The 26743-nt window shown below is 33.4% G+C and overlaps 2 protein-coding genes across 2 annotated transcripts; one reads left to right on the forward strand and one right to left on the reverse strand.

Moving 5' to 3' along the window:
- Positions 1-1149: 1149 nt before the first annotated feature.
- LOC133784760 (protein TOPLESS-RELATED PROTEIN 2-like) lies at positions 1150-3014 on the reverse strand (the record flags this gene model as incomplete). Its single annotated transcript, XM_062224036.1, has 6 exons — positions 2894-3014; positions 2428-2537; positions 1841-1976; positions 1658-1767; positions 1369-1438; positions 1150-1271 (listed from the first exon to the last, which is right to left on the reverse strand). Coding segments are annotated over exons 1-6 (627 nt in total), but the record flags the coding sequence as incomplete, so codon positions are not given.
- A 6062-nt stretch (positions 3015-9076) lies between these two features.
- Positions 9077-11607, forward strand: LOC133784761 (WAT1-related protein At5g64700-like). The gene is made up of 9 exons (XM_062224037.1): positions 9077-9249; positions 9357-9419; positions 9532-9648; positions 10176-10294; positions 10636-10769; positions 10916-10969; positions 11193-11284; positions 11412-11430; positions 11575-11607. Exons 1-9 carry the CDS (start codon positions 9077-9079, stop codon positions 11605-11607), a joined length of 804 nt encoding a protein of 267 aa, XP_062080021.1.
- The last annotated feature ends 15136 nt before the right edge of the window (positions 11608-26743 follow it).

Here is a 26743-nt window from a genome sequence, read left to right on the forward strand (position 1 = left end):
AAATAAATAAATAAAATAAAATAATGGATCATGGTGAGTACCAAAGATGGTGAGAGCAGAAAAGATGGAGGCTCAAAATGAAATCAATGCACATATCAATACAAAAATAAAAGTTTTCATCATCAGGCACAAAGTAATCTAGAAACAAACTAAAGAACCGTGGAAAAAAAAAGGAAAGTAATCATCAGGCCAAGACATTGTTTCCAACATTGAGTTTTTCCATCACAGGGCAAAGGATACTACCATTTGTAAAACCCACTAACATTAAAAAGGAAAATACAGTAAAATCAACTTTACAGCTTACAAATAAAAAATCAAAGAGGAATTATCACCTTTTCTAATGCTATTCTTCTTACTATGCTTTATGTCTTCCCTTTCTTTTATTATGCAAAAAACACAGACCAGCTGAAAAAAACAATTTGAAAACAATACTTTTGTGTAAAGCATAACGACTTTGAAATCAATAGTTGAACAGTTATATGAAAACCCCACAAATAGAAAAATTGGATAAAGCAAATTACAATGCTCTTTCCAACAAAGCATATGTGCTCATCTATTGACTCTCGTAAGCTTTACCTAGTTCCATCTGCACTATATGCAATCATAGTGCACCATAGTCCAGGAGCATCATAATCCACTCTTGATCCCAAGCAATCATAAAGCCAAGCTTTTGTAGCAGTTGATCCCAAGCAATAGCAGTTGAAAATATGAACTGCACAAGTAGTGTGTTAATTTTTACAGGAAGAATTTAGCTTTTATAGTAAAATGAAAAATTGGATGCACTACTATGAAAAGCTACGTATTAAAAGTAATAAATAGCTCCTAATTTGTTTGATAAGCTAAATAGCTCATAATGAGGATTTACAGGAGATATACCTGAATATTTTCTTTGTAATGAGGACAAACAGAATATACTGGAGCTTATCAGATACAGCATCCCATACCTGTACAACAACATATACAAGTTATACTAAGATGCCTAAAGATTCTCTAAATATAAGACTAGTCAAGCGTGTGACAACCAATACCTTGATCATCTTATCATCTCCACACGTAACAATGCAATGTTGCTTGTTGGGATGGGCAAAGGAAATGTCATTAACTCCACACACATAAGCATCAATCTGAAAATGAGACAATCAATATCCTACCATTGCCAATGAAGAAAGAGATAACAGGGAAAGGAATAAGATTTACCTCCAAATGTTGACGGAGTTCCCCAGTTGGATTGTAAGTATATATCTGGACAATGTGCTTTGAAAATGCAACACCTATATAATGTTAAACACAGCAAGGACCTATCAGTATTCTTCAACAAGAATACAAACAAAATAACATGCTGGCACTGAATAGAAAGGTTACACATACCAAGCATGAGCCCATCTGACCCCCAAACACAACGATTCACTGATATTCCAGCATCACTTAACAAAGCTGACTGAGGCAGAGAAAGAAAGTTGAAAGGAAAATCAGTTTAAAGAATCACCAGCTAATTCTTTTTCCTTCGGAAAAGTTACCACAATCGAATCCATAGCTATTAGGATGTGCTAATAGAAAAGTGCAAGGCGCAAGCAAATAAAATAGCTATTTGACTGCATAAAAAGAAATATATATTTATTTTAATCAGAAATTCTAAAATAATGAGCAAAAAAGGTACCTGCAATGGCATCGAAGCAGATTGTATATCCCAAACCTTGAAGGGTTTATGTACCATCCTCTCCCGCGACCCAACTTCCCAAAGGCTAATGTCACCAACATTTGTCTCAACTACAATGTAATGAAAAGTACAATAAAAAATTTTGCAAAATTGTTTTCTTCAGCAAGACATTTAGTCACAAACCTAGCAGTATGGTTTGTTGTTGAGGATGAAAATCCATGCTCATAACATTAGATCCTTGACTAAGGGTCCGGACAAGATTTTTGGGAATGTCATCTTGTGAATAGGCCCCAGAATGCATTACACCAGAGAATGATACCTGTAAAGAGCAGGTATGAGAATACTATGAGATTTTTTTTTCTCACTCTCTCCCTCTCTTTCGATGGCTGTGAATAAGGGCGAAGACAAGATAACACATACAGCAACATAACGAAGATTTCTACACATATATACTAGATGCAAGCAACATGCAATGTAAGTTTGTTGAGTTTTATTTAAAAAAATTATTAATTATTTTTATTAAGTTTTCATGATTGTCATATAAATTTTGAATAAATAAACAATATAAAAGAATGGCGTAAACATATTAAAAGAAGAGTTAAACCAAAACATTGCTTATGTTTTTTTTATAAATAATGTGGCAGTGTGAGAAGAAAAGAAAGAATACGCTACAATTACAATGAAAGTTGTTGATAAGATATAGATATATATATAGTAGATTTGATAATTGAACCTTGAACATAGAAATTACATAATATCCTCTTCCTAACCTCATCAGACTGTCCAGTATGAATGCGCTTAATCAAGTGCTCAGAGTCAGCTGATTGATAATCCATCCCCGTAACACCTGTAGGAGTCCTTGGGTGTTTCAAAAATACAGCTACATGCAAAAAAAATGATGAAAGTTATATCAGATCTCAAAGTAAGTCAGCAATCCAGAAATCAAGTTAGATAATACATAACTATGGGAATGAAGTAACGATTCTCATTCATATGATAAAATTAGGTGGCATCATAACATACACACAGCCATTTGGCACAAAAAAGAATCTATACAAAGAAATTGTCTGACAGAATCAAACAATAAACAAAAAAGTGAACAATCAAGAATTGAGAACTAGCAAAATTACTCTCTCTAGAATAGGGTGGACGAACATTGAAACAAATTGTCGGAGAAAAAAATTCAATTGTTCTCCATTTGGTGATTCTTTCAGTAGATACCGTTGACATTCTTACCTGCACTAGATTGCTTGACTAAACCAGGAGGTGGTGCTTCCATAGCAGGATGAGACAAAGATGAATTAGAATTTGGCATCCAACCAACAATAGTACTAGGAGATGGGGACACAACCGGCTGAAATGGCTGCACAGAATAAAAAGAAACTTGAAGTGTTAGGAAATCGTTGCAAATTACTCCGGCAAAAAAAAAACATTGAGGGAATACACTTACACCATGGGCACTAATAGGAGGAAATGCACCAGCCTTGGGAATCGGCCCCACAAGGTTGTTTGTTGGAGGAGGACGAGATCCATTAGTAGTTGGATTGCAAGAATGATATGTAAAAAGTGTTTTTATATTAGGGTTTGGACGAGGATTCTTGCAAAGTTGATGCTGCCAGTTTAGACTGAAAAATTCTCACTAAATGAGATTCAAGTAAACAAAGCTTATGCAGAATATAACATTAGACAAAAGGAACAGTAATTTCATTGACTTGGACAATAATACAGAGCAATTTAATCATTTAAACCTGTGTTATAAGAGTAGATAGTTACACACAAATTAAATATATCATTATATGCAAGAATCACCTCTGATTTATTAAAGTCCTTAGACGCGAACTTTTGAAGGCTGGGAATGTAAGTTTATCACGAAACAAAGGGTTCGCTTCAATTAACTTTTTAAGTTCTATAAGCATGATGTTTCGAGCTGATTTTGTGTCCCCATACTTGGAAAGCTGCTCATTCTGCCTGTTTATATGATACAAACAGCAAAAATAAATAAAAACCAAACAAATACAAATAGCAAAAATAAATCAAAACCAAACAATCAATCATCGCAATTTTTTCAAATTTTTTCAAGTTCTCAGCTTCACGTCGTGTCCTGTCCATGACATTCTCCATTTCCGCATAGCTTCTGAGGACTTTATCTTGCATTTTCTCAATCTCTTTATGCTTCTGCTTCAAAAGCTCTTCCTTCTCAGCCACAAGTTTCACCAGATCATCTACACTCAAATCCTCGTCGGAATCTAAATCAGAAAATGATGTTCGTTTAGTTCTTCTCCTTGTTTTCACATTATTAGACATAGTAGACTTAGAATCTGATATAGAACCTGATTCTTTTGTCTGATCAGCAACATCACTCTGCTCAGAGGCGGCTTGACTGGAGACTTTAGCATCTCCATTATTCTCTGAATTACTCCCATGTTCTTTTTCAGAAGTCTCGGGGGACGCAAAAGAAGCAAAACCAAATCTTTGAAAGGGAGAAGAACTCAGATGGAATAGAGACACCTGGCCAGGAGCCAACTAAAGAAGAAGAAAAAACCCAAATATAATAAATTAGATAGCTTTAAAAATTTCAGAACACAACTTAAATTTTGAAAGCACAACCCTTTAAACTTCAGCAAACACAATGGTTAGATACATAAGCTAATACAACGGTTAGATACATAAGTAAGATGAAAGTTAATAAGAACCTCAGCTATATAAGATAAAGTTGTAAATATAACCATAAAACTATATTTAATTAAGCGAACACATTAAAACAAAAAATTAGAAACTAAAAATTTGTACTTCAGACATTACAGTAATCATGAAGCCTGCACATATACATATAATGTAACAATCTGAAAGAAGCCCAGAAAGCCAATCAAGTATTCCCCTCAAAAATTTTTATTGACATTAATCAAATAAAGGAACTAAATGAAGAAATTGTATGAAATTACTTTTGTCCTTATAGTAAGTGAAAGTTTCATAGCGTTAATGTCCAAGGAATAACGGAGAATAGTTTCAAAAGCTTACCATATAATATGTGCAATCTTATGCGTGGGGACCAAAACAAAACCATCTCGGTTATAATTCCAATTGTTATAATTCTTATATCACTATTATAAGCTGTATTCACGTGTTATAATTCCACTTGGTCACCCCCCAAAATCCCAAATACAGAAATTCAATAAAACAAGGACAGCAAAAGACACCGCCACACCACCAAAAAAACAAAAAGGAGGGGGGGCGAAAGAAGTAGACAACTTTAAGAACATCCAGCAGCGACCATTTTTTTCTAAGGTTTGCATAAACCAGGGTTTATGTAGAATATTATAATTTACATGAAACTAAATATAGATATACAATTGTTATACATAAGCATTCATATTGCATAGTTTCGAAAAACATAGGGAAAGAAAAAGTTAGACTGGATGTATTCCCTTACTTTTCACACAACATAGATAAATTGATACTTCCGAATATGATATTTCAACGAAATATTAAATCCAAAACTATAATATAGGGTCTAGTTTTTCATAAAACGCAATAGTTATCTGAGTAATAGCATTTTAAAGGAAAAACTATTATATCATAACATATATGTTTACTCTAATAAAAATAACTTTTCATATAAATAAATATAGTAATAAACAGTCACCTCTTTCCAATTTGGGATTCCACCTTCAGGAACCCAAATAGCATGGTCAAATTTGCAGCTATCTCCAAATTTACAGGTTCTTGTTTGCATATAGTGGACACAATCCTTCTCTCCTGTCCTTTGTGGATATATAGGAAAATTGCTTGCACTCTCGTATCTAAAGCGCTTGGCCAAAGCATTTGCAGAATACCAAGCTTCTTGCCCCATTGTATTATGGGCACCCAAAACAGTTGGATGATACAGCGCTATAGTACATAGTAGACAAGTATACACAAAAAAAACCAAGGAAATATAATAGTTACTATATAGCTATAGTTAAAAAGTACTTAATAGAGAAGAACATACTTGGTTATACATACATAAACTCAAACTTTCTACAGAACTGTATGCAGAAAACATATAGTTGATAACTAGGTTTTAAATTTAGGAATTAAATAGCAAACAAAATAGAGAATCCACCCCCTTTTTACCTTTTTAATAAAAATGTCTAGTTCTTTTCATATTAGTAAACATATATTGGCAATATATACTTGTTACTTTCCAGATTTCCCACATCCAGCACCCAAAATTTGAAAGCTGGCCACTCAAAATTTCTACACTTGCATTACCATCTCCAATAAGAGATATAAGAACGACCCTAAAGTGCTTAAAATCCTCTTTCATTCAATTTATAATTACCAGTTCAGTACGTAAAAATCTTCCCATGATAAATATGAATTGACATCAATACCACACACATAAAAACAAGCTTTAAAATAAAATCATAACAGAAAATATTAAGGGTCCAAGCTGTCTATCATGGATAATGATATAAAGCTTATACTTGAATTTTCTCCATAAAATAACTAGATATGGCTCGCTGAAATTAAGAAAAATAACGGCCACAAGACATTCTTGTGGAATCATAATGCCATCACAAAGATCTAGTTGGCATGGCCGAATACATTATTACATAGCCTTTTGTGGTTTTCTACATAGTATAGGAACAACAATATATCATAAAAGGGAAACGATCATAAAAATTTTCCTCAACTTCAATTTTCAACCGAATTTAAAAGATACTTTACTTTGCTCCTCCAGGATCGGCAATATAAGAAAAAAGTACATTTTAGTATAATAAAATTAATTCAATGAATGAGAAATAAATGTTACGAAATTCTACAGAAAATCCTAGAGCCATCTTAAAAACAACGATAACAAAACACAAGAGCTCTCAATGTGGTGCTTAAGAGCACCAATAGACAATTCTTGACAATCTAAACCCCCCTTCGAATGTGGTCCAAAGCAAAGAGTAATCGTCACTTAAATAGTCAAAACTAGCGAACACTGCAAACGAAGTCTGCTCTCAAATCAAAACTAAAGGCAAACAATCTCTTCATGAGTGAAGAGCGATAAAGACAGCAGATATTACGAAGCTACCAAAAATCAAACGATTCATTTCCAAACGAGACAATGTACAAGAAATCCAAAACCGTCTGTTCTAATTCAAACAAAAAATGCTAAATATGCCATATTCAATCAAATCTTTAGTATTTAAACCAAAAAACTCAGTCCAGAGAGAGAAAGAAAAAAATAAAATACCCAAAGTCTTGTGGCTATCACTATGACGCACTACAACAATTTTGCTCAAATATTACATTAAAATATAACATAATTTTAGAAGTGCTATTAATATGGAGACACACGGAGAAAAAAAAAAACGGTAAAAAAAAATTAGGCGGCAACTGAAACTCTTTTTGCCGCCTGAAATGGACAAAAAGAACAGCAAATGAAAAAAAAAACTTATCCCTAATCTGAAATCCCTACGCATGCCTCTCTCTCTCTCTCAAATCCCTAATCTCTACCAGCGCCTGAACCACACCACAACGGCGGCAAAAACTTATCCCTAATCTCTCATTCGCTTTCCCTTGCTCTTTCTCTCATTCGCTCTCTCACATTCTCTCGGCTTTCTAACCCTCGCGCCATTGAACCACACCACAACCACACACCTGAAGCCTCCCTCACGCCGGTACTCACGCAACTGAAGCACACCACGACCACGCCCGTGCTGTAGTCGTTGAGTCTCTCATCCCCCCCTCTCTGTTTATCTCTCCCGCTGCTGTCTCTCCTGCTGGAGCAAGAACCCAGGCATCTCCCTCACGAGTCGCGTGCTTGCTGTCTCTCCTGCTGGAAGCAAGAACCCAGCCATCTCCCTCACGAGTCGCGCGCTTGCTAACTCTCCTACTGGAAGCACGAAACCAGGCCAGAGTATTCGAAACTGTGAGGTAATTTTTAATTTAGATTTCTATTTCATATCAGATCATCAATGTATATGTATATATATATGTGTGTATTTGTGTTGTTTGGCCTTGTTATTCTATTTTACTGTTTCTTAACAGTTTCGTTAGCTCTGTTAGTTTCTAACTTATCCTCTGTATAAAAGGAGCTAATTCCTCTTAATCGGTAAGATCAGTAAATTACCCAAATAAGATGGATTTCGGAAAAAAAAGGGGCTTGATTTCTTGGACTTGAGTGAGAACCAGCTTGAAGGTGAGTTTCTAGAAATCCCAAAATCCATCACATTACATTTCTAGCTGTTTCTTTTCTTTTCTTTTTCAGTGTCATTACATTGTTGTTTTGAAAGTTGATTATTTTAGCACTCTGATAGAGGATGTGTTCAATTTGAAGCAAATGAGGTTGATTGCAATGGATATGAGATGATATAAATTACTGGGACTTTGTTCAAGTAGTTGAACTTTGAGGAATAATGAATATAATTGTCTTTGATTGAGTGTTTTTATTTACCCACACACCACACACATATATTATATATATTTAACAATAGCACTTTTTGTATAATTGACTGACTTGCCATGCACGAACATCCTGATTTTTCTCATAACTTTTTACAAAATATGCATGGCAGATGAACTGCTGAATTAAGATTATTTCTTTTGATTTTTGTAAAATGAAGAATGAGAATGAACTACTGGTGACATACACAAGAAAAACTTTTTGGCAAACAACTTTTAATTTTTCTTTTCCATATTATGCAGACCAGGACGGTTGGAGGTTCAAGTTGAGATAAGCCTGCCTGATGAGAATGGTCGTCTAAAAATTCTTCAAATTCATACAAATAAAATGAAGGAAAATTCCTTTCTTGCTCCTGATGTGAACCTTGCAGAACTTGGTACGTGCATTGGTGATGTATACTAATGAGACCTATCATATTTATTTTTTAGATTGCGACATTTAAATGATGAGTATTTCCTTCTATTATGGTGTATTCAGTATTAATGTGTCTGTTCCATCCTCTAGTTGTCTGAGAAATGATCAGGGCACTGAACTGAACTAGATGCCATTTTCAATGTGTCACCAGCTTCTCTTTTTTTGCTTCTCTTTCTTGCTTCTCTTTGCTTCTCAGCTTCTCTTTCTTTCTCTTTTTTTTTTCGTCTACACAACTATGTTATTCTCCTCCACTCACTCTCGTCTACACAACCACTCACTCACTAATTTCTGGTTTCGTCTCGTCATTTGTAACTAAACAGTATAACAATTCAAGTCACTAAACCGTATTTTCATGATTATGAATAAGCCTTCTTTTGGCATAGTGCTTAGAGAATCAATACACAATTTTTTGTAGCTACTTCTTTCTTCTGAAATTGCTTTTTCATTTGTGAGAGGGTTATTGATTATTTATATGAACCCTTTCATTATATTTTCAGTCTCCATTCTCCAATCTGATTTTGAAGTCAAGGTTAAAAAAAACAGCTTATGCTACATCACTATCACTAAATATGGGGGAAGAGAAGTACTATTTAGCTGTGATACTAGCACAAGCAATATATGCTGGCATGGTTTTGCTTACCAAAGCCACCTTTAATGGTGGTATGAACTGTTACATCTTCACTTTCTATCATCAACTAGTTGGAACTGTTGTCTTAGTCCCTCTTGCTATGGTTTTCGAAAGGTGGTCCCTTTCTTTCTTTCATTATGTTATTTTAATTAAGTACTCTTTTACGATGAGTTAAGTAATTTATATATATATATATATAACATGTTGTGACAGTCTTTTAGAAGAAATGGAACACCACTTTCTGTAGTTACCTTCGGCAAGATTTTCATGCTTGCCTTCTTGGGGTATGTATGTATTATGTATATATTAATATGTTAAAATGTTCCATGGAAGTTATAAGCTTTCCTCATAAGTTTATTGATATTGCCAAGATGTTTTGTAACTGTTTCATCGCAGGGTGACTCTTCCCCTTAATGCTTCTAATGTTGCACTTGCCTACACATTAGCAACATTTGGTGCTGCTATATTGAACTGCCTCCCTGTTGCAACTTTTTTCTTGGCTCTTCTCCTGCGGTGCTTTTATCAATTTAATCATGTGCATTTGTTTAATTTTTTTATTTGTTCTAGATCTTCACATCAAGGTAATAGATTTTTGTAAAAAGAAACATTTAATCCTCAGAATTGGTCTCTGAACAAAGATACAAAAGTTTGTTTTTTAGTCTTGAAACTTAAAAAATTGAAACAGGTCGAAATTTCCTACATTGTTCTTTTAACACTTTACTTTTCAAGTGGAGGACAAATAGTAGCATTTTTTGTTTTTGTTTTCTATCGGCCATTCTTTTATAGCTTTACACAGATGTTGAAAAGGACTATCCATAAATCTTGATTGGTGAACTTAAGAATAAAACATGAGATTACTTTAGGAAAATACCATAGAATGTATTCTGTTTATTAGAAGAAAGGATTAAAAACATACTGAGCTCAAATAGGAAATACAGATAATTTCACCGATATTGGAAACTTGGAATGTTTTAAGTTTTACCCTTTTGTGCCTAAATATGTATGAAATCAAATCAATCACATTGCATGTTCACAAACAGGATGGAGAAATTAAACATAAGGACAACAGCAGGGATAGTGAAGGTTGCAGGACTAGGGGCGTGCATGGCTGGTATTGTGGTTCTTACCTTCTGCTTGGTCTTTGTCCCTTGTTCTTCCGGTAATAAGAGTTCATGTCAGAAATTACATTGTTTCATTTTGTTGATATATATTAACTTGGACTCTCTAAAGTTGATCTTGTCCCTAAACATAGTTTAACTAACACTTCAAATCTTGGCAAGAATATTTCACTATTAATTTTGATTGAAACCAACAAGTAATCATGACATTAATAAAAATATGATATAGATGAAATTTTGAGGACCAAGTACTAAGTTTGAGACCACATATAGAAACTTTATTAAAGAGATTGTGTTTTAATTACAAATTCATCATTGTAACCTTTTATATGATTTGTTGGCTTTTATTAATATTAGGCTCGAATCTTGAAAATTTATCCAGAAAGGCTAAGGTTCACAACCCTACTATGCCTTTCAAGTACTGGTCAGTGTTTTGTATTTGCTATTGCTTTGGAGAGAGATCCTAGTGAATGGAAGCTTAGTTGGAACATTAAATTACTCACAATAGTTTACACAGTAAGCAAACAAGAGACCCTTCATTACTTCTTTCATTCATATAATTTCAGAAAACAAGTTAGAGTGTATTCATTGAATCTGGCATTTGTTTTTAAAATGTGAGGTGATTCTGAGCTTTGAAGCTAATTGGATTCCAACTATTTCAGCAGATAGATTTAGTGACTGAGGTTGAGCTAGAGATATTGACCAAGATAATTAAGGTGTTCTTTCTGAGATATTAATAATTGTATACAGTTTTAACGAATAGCATATAAGAAGTTATTGCTCCTATATGTGTCTTCCTCTGCTTATACTTCCAAAATGGAATATTCTCCGCTAACAGAATCCAAAGAATCAACTTTTGTATCCTATTCAGCTTTTGTGTTTCACTCTCATAATAAATAATTTTTTAAAAACTTATACTCTTATGTGCACTGGTGCCAGCATATTAATGGGATGGCACAAATGAAGCAAGCTAAGTTTGGATTCGTTGACATGGACTTTGTTCTTGGAGTGGGAGGTTATGATCTTGATAGGTTGTTAGCTTGTCTCTATGTTTCTGTGCCATTCCATTTCAATCTTTCTTTCCACTTCATTCCAATCTTCTTTTTATTACTTGTCTTCATGGATATAATGCAAACGTGTTAATGTGTTAATTTGCAGGATTGATTCTGAAGTTCAGGTAGATAATTCCTGTTATACAACTCATCAACATGAAACTGGAAAAAGTATTATTTTCTTTCTCTGATTTTTCCTTTCCAATCTTTTTTCTCTGTTTTTTTTCCTTTACTGGTTTTCACAATTTTTGTTTACATGCTGTTTTTAGCTGATTTTCAAAGATTCAGTCACTCGACCTTAGAACTATATTTTTATAAAAGAATAAAATATAGAAAGTTTTGTTGTTGTTGTAGTGATAGATTGTGTTAAAAGAAGGATATTTTAGATGTGATATCAGTCCTAGGCTCCTAGCCTATCATCTTAGGAACACTATCCCAATTAGTTGCTGGCTTGTCAATAGTTCTGTCACCTTTTTACACAAAGTTTCACTGAGGATAGTTTGTACATTTTATTTTTATTTTCGCATACAGTGCTCTGGCATAGTAGAATGTGAATGTTTAGAAGATGTTTGTATACTAGATGCATTTTAAATTTGACTTATCAAAGGAACTAACATCGGGCAACATACTTTGTACTCTGCTCTTTAACTTGTTCAATTCTGCTTATTGTTAGGTGAAAAGTCTTCTTACTGTACGACCTGAAACAGAGACTCCAGTCAGTGCCGTTTCCATCCGGAGAATACCACGGTTTGCTTAACTCTTCAATTACTAATTTTTTATTTTTCAGAAAATACATTCAGTCAGAGTATCCAGTGCTGATTTGTATGTTGTATACTCAGAGTTCCTGCCGATATGCCACTGTACGATATATTAAACGAGTTTCAGAAGGGCAGCAGTCATATGGCAGCTGTGGTGAAGACTAAAGGGAAAAACAAGCTTCCTACAATTGATGGGGAGAAGAATTTTCTGTGGCTGCCTAGTACTAATTTTACAGAACATGTCTATTTCTATATGCATCAATGGATTCTGACCAGTTAAGCTCTGGAATTTCTGATTTTGATACTCACTTTCAAGGCCTCATAGTTCAGAAAAGGTCTCTTTCTCTCTCTCTCTCTCTCTATATATATATATATTTATATAACTACAGTTGTCTCAACTTATTTCTATATTCTATTCCATATTTGTCATTTGTGAAATGTTCTGTTTTAACTAGTGTGAAGTATATGGTTGTTAGGTATGCATTTAACTGGCCTTGATTGTTTTCCTTTACTTATATTCCATTTATCAATTCAAGTTTTTCATCCCTATTCTGTCATCAAAAGCTTTATTCAGCTGTTGTGTATTCATGACAGGCTTCTATGATATTTCTATGGTATGTGATATTGCATTGATTGTTAGAGATCTCGCTAGTTTCTATTAATACTTTGTATTTTCTTGATTTATCTCTTAGTGATGATGACGACTCTGAGAATGAGTTGGCACTTGAAATTCAGCCATACTTGATGGAAGAAAAATGTAAGACTACAATTCCTTGTTAATAATGTTGTATTGTTTTTTTTGCCTCCCTTCATTGAAGTGCTCATGCTTTTGATATTTTTTTTCCCTGGAATTTTAATGATTTCTCATCTCCTTCTTCTTTTTTATTGTTTAAGTCAGATTTGGACTTTCTGTTTTCTAATTTTTGGGTCATCATCTGTAGTGTCGAAGCACTTGATAATCACTTGACTGCTATCCAAAGGGACCATGAACTCAGGTCCCAAATAGAAGAAAGGAAAATAAGAAGTGATGCGGCTTATGAAGGGGCCAAAAGAAAAGAGAAAGCTTTCCTGGAAGAAAATGTATCTTGTAATTTTTTGTTTTTCATTTTTGAAGTAAAAAATGTTCAAGATTATAATACTTTATTATGTTATGTTTTCAAACTTAAGTTAGAACTAACATCTCATGAAATAGACACATTCAGAGTTTGAATTAGTTATTGTTTAATGTAATACTTATGGTTTATCAATCTATTGATAATTATATTTTATGATTAATTTTGATTTTTTTTTATCAAAATGCAATAATGAAAATCTTTTAATTAAAAAAAAACTTATAAGTACTATTATCACAATAAAAAACCTTAATATGTTATGATTTAGAAACATATTATAAGCGTAAAAAATCGTTATGGTTTATATAATATAACAAACTAAAAATGTTATCAAAATAATCAAATGTAACAGTTGAAAAGTGTTATGAAAAAAGTACAAGATTAAATTTCAAATTTATAACCAAAAACTCTATCTAAATGTTATTATTTCAATATTATAGCATCTAAAAATGTGTTATTGAATAGTTTAAGATAACACCGAATATAACATTAAAAAACTGTTATAGAAAAGACTGGACTTTTAATAACAGGGGCTATGTTAGCATTTTCAGAAGTGCTATCAATAGTCCCAGATAGCAGTTTTTAAGTGTTATGAATTCTGTTTTTTCTTGTAGTGACGAAGATAGAGAAGCAAGTACAGGGCAGCGAGAAGAGCTTTATGCCGGAGATGGGTGGAGGGCGGCGATCGAACGTTCGGATTGAGAATTAGGTGCGAAGACGCCGGAGCTTTAGGCCGGAGATGGGTTGGACCACAAGCAGATTAGGGTTTGCCCGTACGCAGGGAAGGATCCGTCGCCGCCGCCGTCACCTGGGCTGTCGCCGTTCTCCCTAGTTGTCGTCGATTGTTGGATTGTTGCTGGTCGCTGTTATGGCAAAGGGTTGTGCTATTGTCTTGTGCACAAGAGAAGGTTTCTTTCACAGTTAGTATTTTTATTCAATTTCTTTTTATATATTATATTTTATTAGTTTAAAAACATTATGGTTATAATTTAAAAGTACTGTTAATGGAAGTATATATAACTAATAGAAGTATGACTTTTTTTTTAATTAATTTTTATCTTTTAGTATTATTAATATAATATTATTAAATAAGTTAACAATTAATATTAAATAACTCTTTTAAATTTAAATTTGAATTATTAATTATTATTTATTTTTTATAAATATATTTGCATAATAGATTAAGTATATTTATTAATTCATATTAAAATATACAAATTTAATTAATGCCAAAAAAATTGGGTTGCATTGAGACAACGTTTCTATTAGAACCATCTTCTCGTGTTAAAGGTAGATACGTGACAACAGTCTCTATAGAACAGTCATCTCATGTAATCTTTGGTTTGAATGGCACGACAGTTTTAGATAATCTGTCGTCTCATCTGTACTTTTAACATGAGACGACTATTCTACTAAAAATGTCGTCTCATGTGCGTCATCTAAGTACAATTTTCTAGTAGTGAGCCCGGGTGTTTCTTCGGGGCTTGAGAGAGCAGGTTGCTCTACCAGTGGCAGAGGTTGCTCCGCTCTTCTTGTGGCAGCGTTTTTGCGAGGTCGCCCATGAGGCCTGCGAGGAGGAACATGAACGTTCTGCGGAGGTGGGGCTTGGTTCTAAGGCGTAGGTTGAGGCTGAGCAGCTTGCGCCTCCACAGCTAACCTGGCCAGCTCCTCGTTCCGCTTTTTGGCCTCAGCCAACTGTTTTCTTAACTGTCAATTTTCAAGTTCAACAATGGGGATATACCGCTTGGGATTGTAATACATGTCCTCATCGTCCCTGGGAGCTGGAGGTGCCAGCGGTCCTCGAGAATCAGAGGACTCACTTCTTTCTTCTGGTTTTGGATTCATCATTGGCTGCTTCCGAGGGCGTCGTGGATAGTTTTCTTCAGGAACATTCTGATCATTTGCGGCCATAGATAATTAGGGATTGTATTGCTTAAGGCTCTCAATGAAAGCACCAAACTGTTGACGCCGTTTTTTGTCAACTTAAAATGTAGAGCACTTAAACAATAGGAACTATGGCACAGATACGTGGTTCAGCAGTTAACTCTGCCTAGTCCACGAGTCTATTTTATTAAGACTTAGAGTTTTCTGGAAATCCTTCAAGGATGAATTCTTCAAAATTTCTCTCAATATATCAAAAGATCCCCCCCCCCCCCCCCCCTTTACAAATGTTTATGAGCTCTTTATTTATAGAGAGCTTTCAAAGTTCATTCCCACATCTTTCAGGATGATATTTCTGCTTATTAATTAAAGTAATGATATTAAATACTGTAACTCCTATATACAAGGAAACATCCCCTGAAGACCAGGGGGTGTATAACAGACTTGTTAATATTCCTTTAATGTTCTGATGTTACAACAATAAATATCTTTCAATGCATGGAATGCGTCTCATCAGATGACCCATTAAATCTTTCAAGGTCGGCAATCAGCATCATGTCGGTCCAGGTCTAAAGATAAGTTATGAGCTAGCCGCCTTACCCCAAGACCAGCTCGGAACAGGTAAATACAATCGAGGTTGTTACACTCTGAGCTTGTACTCCTGTTAAGCTCGGGCTACTTGATCTGAAGACACCCAACAACGAATATACCCCGATGCTAAGTTCTTTCGAGCTTAGAAAGGACTTTGAGGTTAAAATGCCTTCGAGGTTGCCATCTTGATTCGAGGGTTCAACATCTGGGCCACGCACATGCGTTTTAGATATCTCGAGCTCACTCTTGACGAGTCCAGCTTTCGAGATCACAATCTCGGGTCTCGAAATCTGGGTGTAACAGTAATAATAAAATTTAACAAAAAGTAAAACTTTTAAAATTCAATCTATTATCCATTTCTAAATTTTAATGTCACTTATTAATTATTCCAAGAAATAATACCTAATTTGGGACATAAATCAATCTATTATCCCATTATATAATTAAATTTAAATTTTAATATAAAAATTATTATAAATATAAAAGTTAATTATATGAAAATTTAGAAAAAAAATTAGTTTATTTTTTAAATTAAATTATTTATTAATTATATTTTTAGATTTTTTTATTTGGATTTCACGACATTTTATAACTGTTGGTATTGGGTTTTTATTAACTGTCGGCGTTGAGGTCAATAACGACAATTTTTAACTGTCGACATTGGTCTTGAATTAACTGTTGGCGTTGGGGTCAATAGAGACACATTTTAACTGTCAGCATTGGTCTCGAATCAACTGTCGGCATTGGGGTCAATAGCGACATATTTTAACTATCAGCATTGGTCTCGAATTAACTGTCGACATTGGGTCAATAGCGACACATTTTAACTGTCGGCATTGGTCTCGAATTAACTATCGGCATTGGGGTCAATAGCGATAGTTAAAAGCAACGGTGACAATTATTAGTTATCGGCGTTGGTCTCTATGCCTCCAATTTTTAATTGCCGGCGTAGAGTCCCACTAAGTAATTACGGTAGTCAACATAGTTGACTGTCGTGGTTGGGTGTCGGGAAAGCCCAATTTTGTAGTAGTGTTGATAAGTAATCAAAAAGTAAGGGAAAATATAAGTTTTTAACTATTTTTTAAATTTTAAATTATTTTCTCTTTCTTATTATTCCTCAAAGTAACTATTTTAAATTAAAAATTAATAAAAAATTGATTCAAAAATTATTTTCCATCAATTTAAAATTTACGCTTTTCTTTAAAAAAAAAAAGTGACGGAAAAATATAAGTTTAAATTATTTTGATTAACTTTAAAATCTTAAATGATTTTTTTTATTATTTTGAGAAAGAATAAAGAAGTGAAAATAGTTTAATGTTTAAAATATAATTAAAATCTTATATTTTTCTTTCACTTTTTTATTATTTTTCAAAATAAAATAAATTAAAAGTGCAACATTTTAAAAACATTAAATATATTTACTGTAAAAAAAAAATTGGGTATAAAAACGTAATATTTTGAAAATATTAAGTATATTTACCGCCGGAAAAAAATATTGAGTATAAAAGTGCAACATTTTAAAAACATAAATATTTTAGCCACAATATATATTATGTAACCAACAAAAAGTGTGTAAAAGCTGGTGGAGTTTTTTTGTTCGTATAAAAAATAATTATTAGTATGTGGTATTTTCAGGCTAGCTTACAACATATATAAACAAGATTAATGCAAAACAATTAGTAAAAATATTATTTCTCTTGCTCTTTCAGCCTTCAGATTCATCATTATATCTTTTATAACCACACATCTAAATAAATTAAAACCAGTTTCATGTATTTTCCTTTATTTATTTTCGTGCATAAAAAACTTATTGTGTGGAAACATATTTTCGTACTTAAATCAATACATTATTTTAATAAAGTTTCATATGAATCACGTTAGAATTATAAAAAGATTGTCCACATTCATGGAATTAAATCATATATATACTACTAATGGCTCCGCACGTAGGACCATCATGTTCCTAAACATGCATGATTATTCTTGATGCATGTTGGATGTTTAAATGTAAACATTGATAGCATATTGAATGCTTAGCAATCTTGCTCATTTGCATATGGTTATTATTGAGGCATGCTGGATGATTAAGTGTGATGCATGTGATGCACGATAAACATGTAATTAGGGCATGCCATGAATATTGACTATGAGATTGATCAGAGCTTGAGTCTCTGTGTTTGTGCATGATCATAGTTGTGCTAGCAACTGTCAAGTAAGCATGCTGAATACCATACGTTTGAATATTTGACATATGGTATTTGCTTGGTAGCATTGCTTACTTGTGCATGGTATTGACTAAATAGTCAGATTTGGCAAAGGTGCCAGTATCAACTGTGAAGCTGGGACTTATTAGTCAAGTTCGGCAATGGTACTGGTCACTAGTCACACAGTGCTGACTTATAAATCAGGACGGTCTTAGCGTGTTCAACGCAAGCCAATAAAGATTAGATCTAATCGACATCTGCATTAAATGACTCAGAAGAGCTTTAATGCCGGATCGACCTCAAGTTCGATGAAAACTAAAAGCGCTTGTGTGACTTACCCAGCAATCACTCATTTGTTTAAGCTAGTGACTTACCCAGCAGTAACTCATCTGTTTAAGCTAGTGACTACCCATCAGTCACTCATCTGATTAGAGCCATTGCAGGAAAGCCCAGGTAACGGTTTCGTTACATGGCTATGGGCACCGAGCCCGTAGTGACTTGCTTGTCAGTCACTCAGTATGGTTAACAGAACCTCAAAGTGATATTCACTCATCTGTTCAGGGCTATGAGCTGTGTATGATCATTCTAATCATCATTTGCATGGCTTTGGGTACTGAGCCCCGTAGTGACTTGCTTATTGGTCACTCAGTATGGTTTACCAGAACCTCAAGTGTTGAAACACTCATCTAATTAGGATTGACTTGATAGTCATCTAATAAGGAGGGCATGATTTCTTATCCTCGATTCCCCAGCATTGTTTGAATTTATTTGCATGCTTGAATAAAGCTATGTTTGCTAGACATACCAGATATGATTTGATATCATGATATGATTGTTCATGAGCATATTGAGTTTTCTTGCTGGGCTTCGGCTCACAGGTGCTATGTGGTGCAGGTAAGGGCAAAAGAAAGCTAGACCATCCCTGAGTTGGAGCTTAGGTGACAATGTGTACATATGTAGCTACTCGACCGCCACGGCCTAGGTTTGAAGGAGAGGACCTAGGGTTAAACCATGTTTTGCCGCTTAAATCAGCTGGTTGTAAATATTTTGTTGTAATAAACCTTTAAATTATATTTTTGGGATCCTAATGTATACAGTAAACATTTTAGTGAAACGTTGTATATTAACTGAAATTTTTAATCCGTAAACTGCTAATCATACTTAGTTACACGTTTATGGCCAAATGACTCGATTAGCGAGTTTAGCACTATTTGCAATGTGCACTGTAACGGCCCCTAGAGTTTAGGGCGCTACATTATCTTTCTTATTATTCCTCAAAGTAACTATTTTAAATTAAAAATTAATAAAAAATTGATTCAAAAAAAAATTTCCATCAATTTAAAATTTACGTTTTTCCTTAAAAAAAAGTGACGGAAAAATATAAGTTTAAATTATTTTGATTAACTTTAAAATCTTAAATGAATTTTTTTATTATTTTGAGAAAGAATAAAGAAGTGAAAATAGTTTAAAGTTTAAAATATAATTAAAATCTTATATTTTTCTTTCACTTTTTTATTATTTCCTAAAATAAAATAAATTAAAAGTACAACATTTTAAAAATATTAAGTAAAATCGTAATATTTTGAAGACATTAAGTATATTTACTGCCGGAAAAAAATATTGAATATAAAAGTGCAACATTTTAAAAACATAAATATTTTAGCCGCAATATATATTATGTAACCAACAAAAAGTGTGTAAAAGCTGGTGGAGTTTTTTGTTCGAATAAAAAATAATTATTAGTATGTGGTATTTTCATGCTAGCTTACAACATATATAAACAAGATTAATGCAAAACAATTAACAAAAATTTTATTTCTCTCGCTCTTTCAGCCTTCAGATTCATCATTATATATCTTTAATAACCACACATCTAAATAAATTAAAACCAGTTTCATGTATTTTCCTTTATTCATTTTCATGCATAAAAAACTTATTGTGTGGAAACATATTTTCGTACTTAAATCAATACATTATTTTAATAAGTTTCGTATGAATCGCGTTAGAATTATAAAAAGATTGTCCACATTCATGGAATTAAATCATATATATACTACTAATGGCTCCGCACGTAGGACCATCATGTTCCTAAAGATCCAAAAATAAAATATATCATCATAAGCCAATTGAACTTGAACATTGCTGTCAGTATCATCATAAGTCCATTGAGTTCATCAATTGAAGAAAAATGCAGCAAAAGCAATAATAATGGAAGTAAAGCATTTTATTTATATATTTTTGTGTACATATAAAATTTATATATCATTTCACTATATATTTGCTTACTTGTTTGAGGGCCCCATGTCATTGCCAATACATGAAATACTTATTCAATTATTTAAGAATAATTCCAACTTAGATTTTGTGAGAGCAAGCTAATACATTGCCAGTTTTTAATTTATATATACAAAAATAGAAATACTAATATATATGTATACTATATTAATATATATAAATTTAAAAAAAATAAATTAGAAGAAACCAATATAAATTTATACATATGTATATTTATTTTAAAAAATACATTTTATTTATAATGTATAAGAAAAAAAAATTAAGGGGGACCATGGCCTCCTATAGTCCCATTAGCTCCACCATCGATTAATATCAATTTGTCTTACGGTGTAACAAAAATATTTGATTACATATGATAATAGAGTATTGTTATTTAGCAATTTAAGGTGTCTAACACCATACAAGGTGGCGTTTCATAATTGAATTGCATCAATAGCAATATATTAGGCACCACTTATACTTCTTAGCAATTCTCATGGCAATATCAACTGCGAGACAAACACTGAAAGAAAGTATTAAAGAGAGTGGTAATAAACTGATCTTCCCGAAGGGTGTTTGAGAATAGCATACTTGAGATGCTCCACAGGCACCAACATACAGATTGTGGTCCCATATTTTTGACGTCATTGAAGCCATTTCTTGCCAATCCTTGAACAAGATTAATTCACCAACTTTTCAAGTTTTCCTCAACGATCTTCTTGGGAATAATTTCAATGCCTTCTTACGATCCATTCCAAGCTTCTATGAGAGGCTTATTAGGAAAGAAAAAGGTGGCAAGTTGGGACCCTATTATATTATTTCATATAATATAATGTTATATTAAATAATATAACAAAATGTGATTTGTTACACCTTGTAACATATTATTGATAGTTACAAAATTGGACACATGTGTGTGCTCAAATGTAACATAATTTGGAGATACAAAATCAGTTACAAACTTGTAACTCTCAAATATTACCTAATAATGTGTAGTATGAGAGTTACACATTTGTGTTTGAATTTCATAGAACCATTATGTAATATGGCTGTTGAAGACATGCTTTTAACTCTCATGAGGTATATGGAGATTACAAAATCATGTGGGAAGAGATTATGACGTTTTCTAGAAAATTGAAAAATTGGAAGTTGAAGTTGCACTGTGGCCGCAGCCACTGATTATCCCTAGTTGCGACCACTGATACTTTTGGCCAAGGCCTGGGGCGCTGATAGTCTATTCCAATTTAACTTTTTCTGCAATTTAAATGGTTTTTCCATCCCAAGTAACTCTCGAATCTTCATTTTAATTCAATAAACATCCAATTAAACATTAGTAACAGCCATGGGGGTTGGTGGAATTTGAAATTCAAAGGGTATCTCAATCTCTATAAATATGAGTTTAATGTTCACTTGTAAGACACACAATTTTCTATCCACAAAGCACTTGGCTAGAAAATACGTGGAGGCTTGATAATTCCAAAGAGTTTTTTCCTTGAGAGATCCCTTAGTGCTTAGAGAATAGGGGGAAATAAGCTTTTGGACAAAGGTCATGAACCTTGTTCAAGTTGGCAATCTCCACTACTTTACACTTTGGTTGTGTGAGAGTTCTTGTTCTCTATTTCTCTATTTCTACTCTTCATCTTTATTTGTATTATTTATGATTTGAGTTGTATTCTTCTTCTACATCTTCTTTCATCTATTTACTTGTATTTTTTGAAATTGAGTTGTAACATTACTTTTATCAAACACTTTGTCTATTGTATTTTTGCATAGAGTTGTTGTAACAACCCAAAATCACTAATAAAGCTTAAAGGCCTTGATTAGCATGTCGGGAAGGCATAATTGGTTTATGTGTGATTTAAATGATTAAATGCATGACTATGTGATATGTTTCATTATATGATTATATGGATATGTGAAATGCATGTTTACAAATATTAATATGCATGTGGGCCCTGTTTAGATTATTAGGGCATATTTGTAATTTTGGCCCGTTGGGGGCACAAATGTGATTATTTGTGGTAAACTTTTGATACCACATTATTATGTGGATATATTTGCAGCATATGGCTCGAGACGATCCTAGTGAGCGGTTTGGCAAAATAGTCACGGAGGTGATTTATACTTGGCTCGGGGGGAGCCTGGGGTATTTTTGGGAATTTAGGAAATATATTGGAGACTATTAGACAATGGGTAAATAATTGGTGATTAATTGGAAGAAGGGATTTAAGTGGTAAATATTAGGAACACTTGAGGAATTAGTGGGAACTGGGAGAAAATGACTAATATACCCCTAGATTAAGTTAAAGGCTAGTTTTATTTTGGGAGGGCAAAATGGTCATTTCCTAAGACTAAGGATATACTCAGCCTTTTTGTTAGAACAAAGGAGAAGAATTCAAAATGATCTTACGAAAGAAAGAAGGAAAAAGGTCTCAACTCACTTTCCCCCTCTCCCTCTCACGATTGTTCCCTTTCTCACCCTCCCTTGTGGATTTTGAAACTGAGAATTCAAGAGGAGTCTAGGCTAGGCTTTGGGGCTTTGATCCTTGGAGTAATTGAAGGAGTTCAGCTGGAATTTAGCTCCCAAGTTAAGGTAAGGTTTAAGGTTTTTTTTTTTTTTTTTTGAGTTTGTTGAGTTTAGTTGCGGATAATTTTTGAGTTTGGATTTCGGATGGAAGTTTAAGGACATAAGCTTGGGAATTGGAGGAATTAAAGCTTGGAAGGGCACTGAGGGAAACCTAGGGTCGGATTCATCCATCTGAGGTAACAATTTCTGGCCTTGACTGTCTGAGCTTCAAAGCCCAAGTTTGGTTTCTGTGTTTGATGAAGTTTTGGTGTTAGTTGGGTGTTTTGGGTGTGCAATAGTGAGTTATGGGTTCAATTTTGAGTTTGGGTGATGATTGGAATGGATTTTTGGAGCTTTGGCTCGGGAAAGTTAGATGAGAAAAACCCAGGATTTTACATGTCTGGTGCTAGAGCTGTAGCGCTAGGTTGGGAGCGCTACAGCGCTAGGCTGTGTTTTTGGGGGCCTTGGGTTTCTGACTATAGCGTTGTAGCGCCCCTTTGGTAGCGTTGTAGTGCTACCCTGCCTCCAAAACCTGATTTTGGGTACTTTGTTGAGTTGTTGTCCAGGGGCTCAGGGGTCGATTCCACCACCTCATTTGGTGGAATTGGACTCCCCAAAAGCTTGGGATTGGCCCCAATGTTGGTTTACGGAATTGAATTATAATGAGGGTTCTATTTACGATTTGTGACTAGGTTTACGCAAGGGCTCGGAACGGGATCGTGCTCGCGGGTTGTTCGTAGTAACTAAGCACTTGGAATTAAAGTTAAGAAAATTGCACCTGTTTATGTGGCTATGTTGGGACTAAAAGTTCCCTATACTTGTATACAATGATGTATGATTGTGTTATGCCATGTGAGCATGAAATAAACGGCCTAAGAATGCCGAAATTGTTATTTGTGCATAGGACGCGGCTCGATCATTGGTAGTTGAGATTAACTATATAATCACTGAGCTTGGCCTACGTGAGCCAGAGTCAGTGGGATAAATAGAGGGTGCGGCCTAAGGGCGCCGACCCTGGGTATTGTATGAAGTGTTTACTGTTGTTAATCTGATGATTATGGAATGTTGATTACCTTGATGATAGATCATTGATTTTTTATTGATATCGTTGATTATGTGAACGCTATGGTCTACTGAATAATTGGTTAATGTTTTGTGAATTATTTGAGTATTGTTATTGGTTATGCTTTGTTTTATGGTTTTCTTGCTGGGCCTTGGCTCACGGGTGCTACGTGGTGTAGGTATAGGCAAGGGTAAGCTGGATCAACCCTGAATTAGAGAGCTCTGGGGGTGAAATGTACATAGTCGGCTGTTCGGCCGCCACGGTCGAGGGATGATACAGGGACAGGAGAACCTAAAATGTCTATATTGCCATTATAGTGGCTTGTGGTTGAACATAACCTTTGAAATTTTGTAAACTGTTCTTTAACCTTGTGTTTGGGATCTTGTGTATCAAACGTTTAATTAAATGAAATTTATCTTTTATGACCAAAACCTTTTAACCCTAGTTCAATTATGGTTCAATGTCACATTTTTAAATTAAATGACTTAATTAGCAAGTCTTGCACCTTTATAAACACACAGTGTAACAGTCTTGGTTATCCAGGGCGTTACAATTGTATTTGGTTTTTTTTTTCCATATTTCCATTGAATATAATATATTCTCTAACAGTCAAAAGCTTATCCTTCCCTTTTCAATGGAAGGAGAAACCATCGAGATATATCTTGTGAGGATCGATCCTTACAAGATATGTCTTAGAAACCATAGAGATATCCAACATTAAAAGTGGTAAGATAAGGTAATGTTCTTCTTTAGTTTTTCTTAGAAGATCTAATATGGCTTTCATATAGTGATAGAAATGAGAAGAATAATTATTTTACAAATGAGGTTCATTATTTTCTAATCTCCTTTTCTATTGCAAATATAGTGGTTAGATTAGAAGATAATTCAACACCTTGAGTTTTTGCTATATGTGATTAATTAACATATTGTGCAAATAATCTGTAGTCGATTATTGGGTTATGTGCTAACATGTTATATAATTGTCTTATTTTGTGATAATGGGAAAATATTAGAATGACAATTTTATGAGCTTTATATAACATGTATAAATATATTGATTTTGTGAATCAATAGAAATGTGAAATCATATGTGTATGATATTTGTGATTTATGTCTACCATGTTAGTATGATATAATTGATATATGTTGACAATTATGTTAAATTATATTTAAATATAATCATGCCAATATTTGTTAGATGTTAATAGGTTTTATCCTATACTATTGTTGGTATGTGATTTGTAAATAAAAATAATTATTTGAGAATTTAAATATTTCTCATTTACAAGATGAGCATCTCATTTTATGAGATAAGAAAACATGAACTTAAGGGAGTTACATCTTTTAAAGGTTGTGTCTTGCTATTGCAAGAGAAAAATGGATCAAGGTGAATCCAAAATTTGACATAGCATATTGTCCAATAGACTTGGAGTCTAAAGTGTGGTCAAATAAAAAAAGTTTGAGAATTATTTAATGACAATAATTCTTAAATATTCAATGTCTCAATGAGGAGAAATTACAAAATTGGAGAAGCTTTAAACCAAAAATAGTGAATGAATTGATGAGAATTTTGTTCATTTTTGTTAAAGACAATAAAATGGTGATATGATTAATTTAATCTCAACGATAGGACATTTTAATTGTAAATTTTTTTTTAAAGTATAAGAAATCAAAGTATTTAAATAAATCAATGAGGGTTTATTTTCTTTGATATAAGTTTTTTACATCTTCGAATTGATCTTAGAGAAAAAAAATCAATGGATGTCAAAGTGGTGATTTCAAAAGAATCTCAAAGAGACTCTAAGAAAATGCACAAAGTTCTTTCAGTGATTTTGAGATTATTTATAAAAGTGAAAAATTAGTGATTATTTGCTTGAGAAATTTTCTAAGGTATTTGTCTTCACATATTTCTTTTTGTGACATATAAAACAAAGAAAACCAAGTGAAGGTTACTTTCAAAGAAGTGTATCTTGCTTTGTAAATAAATCAAATAAACTAACATTGAGGTTTGTTTAATTTGATATATTGAGAGTTTATCATGTGGATTAAAGGTTTCATGATGAACTTTGGGGATTATAAGTCAAGATTTATCTTGGAGGATAAAGGACTTAATAGAAATAAAGAGATTTCTATTTAAATGTAGAGTCCAAGAATTTTACTTAGCTAGTTAGATAGTAGTAGTAATAGTAATAGCTAGTAGTAGTTATAGTATGTTTATTACTGTGGATTTTGGTTCAAGCCGGGACTTAGTTGGACACTCGTAGCAACACTTGTAGATTTTATAAGTTTAACCTATAGTTTAAGAATATTAATTATAACCTAAGGCTTGATTAATATGATTGATTATGAAGATGATATTTATTATACTATAAGGTTTAGATAGACCCAATAAGATAATGACAGTTTTCATGCGCATGTTTAATGAGAAATTAAGTATTTTGGAGGAATAGTTTATTGAGAATAATATTTGAAAATCCTCGAGTCTGCCAGCAGCTTTGAAATCATTATTAGACTCAGTCAAAGTTGTTTACTCAAGTCAAATTAGGCTGAAAAAGTGTAATTACGTGTATAATATTTCAGTGTATGCCGATATATCGCAGCTCTAGGGGGAGATAAATCGCCACAAGGGGATATGAAAAACACGTAACTTTACACTACAACTTCAACAAGCCTCGGGAATATCAGTCCAGGCGATATATCGGCTGCAGTGCATGATTTTTAAATAATTTTGAAACCGACCTCATTTTAATCCTTAACCTCTTGATAAGTCCAGAATCTTTTTGACCGAGTCTTCAGCCTCTGCTGAACGATTATTCAAATGTTTTTCAATTAAAAAACCATTATTTTATTCAAGCTAAATGAAGATCTTTTCATTCTTGAACTCTATAAATAGGACCTAGTACCCAGCCATTTCTTCATTCATCAAGCTGAGTTCAGAGCCTTCAAGCTGCTAGGTTTACTTTAGAGAGTTAAACACTTGGGTTGGGGT

The sequence above is a fragment of the Humulus lupulus genome, chromosome 6 (genome assembly GCF_963169125.1).
Source record: "Humulus lupulus chromosome 6, drHumLupu1.1, whole genome shotgun sequence".
NCBI classification, from domain to species: Eukaryota; Viridiplantae; Streptophyta; class Magnoliopsida; order Rosales; family Cannabaceae; genus Humulus; species Humulus lupulus.